General features: G+C 38.0%; 1 protein-coding gene across 1 annotated transcript; it reads left to right on the forward strand.

Moving 5' to 3' along the window:
• Positions 1–1,268: 1,268 nt before the first annotated feature.
• On the forward strand, positions 1,269–3,879 carry LOTGIDRAFT_156424 (hypothetical protein; the record flags this gene model as incomplete). The annotated part of the gene is made up of 5 exons (XM_009047059.1): positions 1,269–1,363; positions 1,727–1,995; positions 2,481–2,514; positions 2,891–2,915; positions 3,307–3,879. The coding sequence occupies 5 exons, from the start codon at positions 1,269–1,271 to the stop codon at positions 3,877–3,879; spliced, it is 996 nt and encodes a 331-aa protein (XP_009045307.1).

Below are 3,879 nucleotides of genomic sequence, written 5' to 3' on the forward strand. Positions count from 1 at the left end.
TGACCCCCCCCCCCCCCCCCCCACCAAATGTTGCTGTTAGTTATAAAGACACGTTATGGAGTAATATTATATAATAGTAGTTATTGACACTATACTCTGACTGTTGACTAACTGTTCTTTAAGTCAATATTAAAACCTGCTTTCTACCGACATCTAATCTGGTGTTTATTCTTTCCCTTAAAGGGATGTAGTCGTCTATTTTTGAATAAAGGGAAAGTTGCCTTCAAAAATACCTCAAACTAGGAATTTCACTTTTATTTCTTTATGTTTTTCTATAAATGGCAGAGTCTCATTTTAACTTTTAAACGCGGTTAGTTTTGGCCACACCCGAATTTGAAGGCTCTTTAGACGATGAGCTGTTAAGACTATTACTGATTGGCTTAGTTAAAAAATAAAACCTGTTGCGATCTGTCTTATACCCCAATGCAATAGTCAACTTTCTTGTATCATGGAAGTTTGTAAATGCAGGGATTTGATTGGATTGTACGTTAGCCATAATGTTTACAGTCTTTTTGTCCTGTCCAGAACACTGATTGGCTGTATTGTCTATCGTACAATCCAATCAAATCACTGCATTTACAAACTTGGATATTGTAGTCAAGGTAGAAGGCGAAGTTGGTAATAGCTTGACATTGTGATTGTGAGTGACGAGGTGTGTTGTAAAACCTGAATCAATGACCAAGTATTTTAAAAATAAATCTCTCACTACCGTGCTATTGACTAGCCTGTCTTCAACATATCTCAAACATCACCAAATTAACCCCTTGTCTTCCCGCTAGTCATAGTCGTCTAGACACTCGAGTCAGCAAAATATATCTAGCTATTTCATAGTCATGATGATGGTTTTTGTTTTGGCAACATGTCGACGGGGTTCCTTATCACGGTTACAGATTTTTCAATTGTCCGATATTTCTTGAGCCAAATACAGACAGCCCTACTTCATAGTCCTGATGATAGTTTTTGTATCGGCAACACATGTCGATAGTAAGAAATGAAGTCTTCGAGATTGTTTTTCAAGTAGTATTTTTATGAAGTATTTTTATTGCAAAGAGTATTCATAAAGTAGGCATATGGTGGCAATATATTCAATATCATCTTCACAATGTCAAGATGTTCTTATACCTTGACTTCAATAGCCACTATTCTTATATAGCTTTCACGAAAGTTTGTAAATGCAACTATTTGATAGGAAACTAGCGAATACAGCCAATCAAGGTCCCAACAGAATAAAAAACTCTCTCCTATCGTTTCAGCAGTATTGAATCATCATGGATCAAGCGCTAGTTGGGGTGATAGCAGCAGCTGTAGCTATTTTCGTATTTGCTATAATAGCTATATGTTTTACTATATATTATTGTAATAGGTACGTATTAGTTTCAGCCCCACCCCCCCTCCCTCCCGACAACCATTTCTGCAACTCAAACCAATGCCCCTCCCCCTTCAGAACAATCCAGTTTTTCGTAAAATAACGGAACAAAGTTTTATTGTATACTGCGTCTTTGATTGTACACATCGTTTCTACAATTTACATTGTCATCATCAGTAAAATCAATAGGTTCACGAGTCTTCTATAGGCAACCCTTGATCCCATCGTCTCTTCACTATCCTTCCTCTATCTATCATTGATAAAGGGTGAGGTATTCCCATCTGAAAACTTGTCAAAAACACGTGTTTCTCTTCGGCACCATTTGAAAAAATCATCATGTATATGTCCGTTCTTTTCCAGTATGTTAAAAAAGAAAGCGAAAGTAAAGAATATAAGAAGGCCACCAGCAGACTATTCGACCGTGTCTACAGTAGCGGCTGGATATTCGAGTTACTATCCAGCCAACTGGTACTATGCTGATCCCTATGCCCAACCAAATCATCTGTCTTTGTATCGACCTAAAGTTTTAGATGATGAGAACGCTCCTCACGAAGAGGAAGAAAGAAACAGACGACATAGAAGTAGAAGTCGAGATGAAGGTCATAATTTTGATGGGATTGATTATAAAGGTTCGTCCGCATCTTGTCAATTTAGATAGTTTTGTAATGATAAGGGGTGAAAATAACACCAGCATTGGGCTTTGCTTCAGAATTTTCCTACTTTATTGGGATAGTAACCCACAGCATCTAACCACCCAGCAGAACTCGCTACTGACTTACGTCTAGTGCTCATGCTCGACCACGCCCTTCGTCGTTACAACCACGCTTTCTAATCAAAAGCAAGATGGAGCCGTGATTCCAAATCGCTTCGTAAGAGGCTAAGATTCTATCCAATCAAAACGAACTATTTCAAACGAGAGGGGTTGTCCCTACTCATTTCATGCGTGTACTGTGTGCTCATATGTACAAAACATACCGAATGTGACAGCGTATTCATTGGTCGGTTTGAAAATCTTGTGACCTTATGAATATTTATTATCTTGGTCGCAAAAACAAGGTTTGCTTACTTAAGGGGAACCATGGAAATATATAATAACTGATCTTTTATATTTTAGTTATTAGAAAATCACAGAAACGACTCTCTGATTGGTGAGTAATTCTACCTGAATTAAACTGTACATTACGAGGGTTAATAATTTACAATATCTTCATATGTACTGTTTGTTATTCCGTACATTGGGAAGAATTAAAGAGATTGTAAAGAGATTTTCTACACATTCCATGTGTATCAGGGACACTGATAGCATCAATTTACACCATTCCAGTTTTCAGTCAGATATCTGTGGTTCTTGCAATTCCACATAATCAAAGCGCCTTATTCAGTAACTATAGTAATAAATTGCACATATAAATACCAAGTACCTTAATAACTAGTGTGGAATTATTGGTTTTATTACTTAGTGATAACAGATAGTTCCGATAAGTTTCCAGCTAAAATTAATGCTTTTCTTTCGTTTTTTTTCAGGCTCGATGCTAACTATGACGTCAATGTAAGTGGCAAACTTTTTTAAAACTCAGGATATTTTTATTCTACATTATACGTTTAATAACCAATAGAAGAAACAACTTGACAATTCAAACACTTCAATTCTGTTATCGTATAGCGTACAATCCGGTCAAATGGCTGCATTTTCAAACTTCCGTCTTACGAGAAAAGTGCCAAATGATATCAAGGTATTAGACGGTACTTTGTACTTTTGTGGGTTGGGAACCTCCCCAGGAATTTTTTTTTAATATATATGCCCTCCAACATTTTCTTTTGGGTCGGGACCCCCTCAGGGTTGGGGGACCGTAGACTTGGTTCAACCAGTCTTTATGGTAGTTGTTGAACAACTGTTAATATCTCTTTATGTTAATATTTAAACAATGTTTATGTTATAGACGATGTCTATGGTGATAGGGGCCGAGGAGGATGACGATAGATCGGAATCTTTAACAGCCGAACAATTCCTCGCTCAGAATACCCGCCAATCAACTAGTACCAGTACCAGTAATAATACTAATACTGCTCAAAATGGCGGCGGTGAGTTTACTATCATTGACTATGTGGATACCAATAATCGCAAACGGAGTCGTACAGAACCATACATGTTTGAACGTCAGCCGGACCCAGTATCATCAGCGTCTATGCCGTACATGTATAAATCTACGATAGAGGTCGTTCAAGAAAAAACGGTTAATCGGTTGGAAAGTTTGGATAGCGATGATAACGAGCCGTACCCTGCGTCTACGTCCAGTCCGGCAAACAGCAATCAGGGGGCTAGTCCCTTCAAACCAACCAAAAATTGGCAGTCTCAGAACTCGGTAGGTTTTGATTACAATGAAGAGAATTCATTCGAGAAAAACTATCACAGACAGCGAATTGCACGTGCAGGTTCAATTGACGAGATGCCACCGCAAGATCCCGACAACTATAGGGAGTTTATGACGTCACAAATGAGAAATTATCAATAA

This window comes from Lottia gigantea (assembly GCF_000327385.1).
Source record: "Lottia gigantea unplaced genomic scaffold LOTGIsca_11, whole genome shotgun sequence".
Lineage (NCBI taxonomy): Eukaryota > Metazoa > Mollusca > Gastropoda > Lottiidae > Lottia > Lottia gigantea.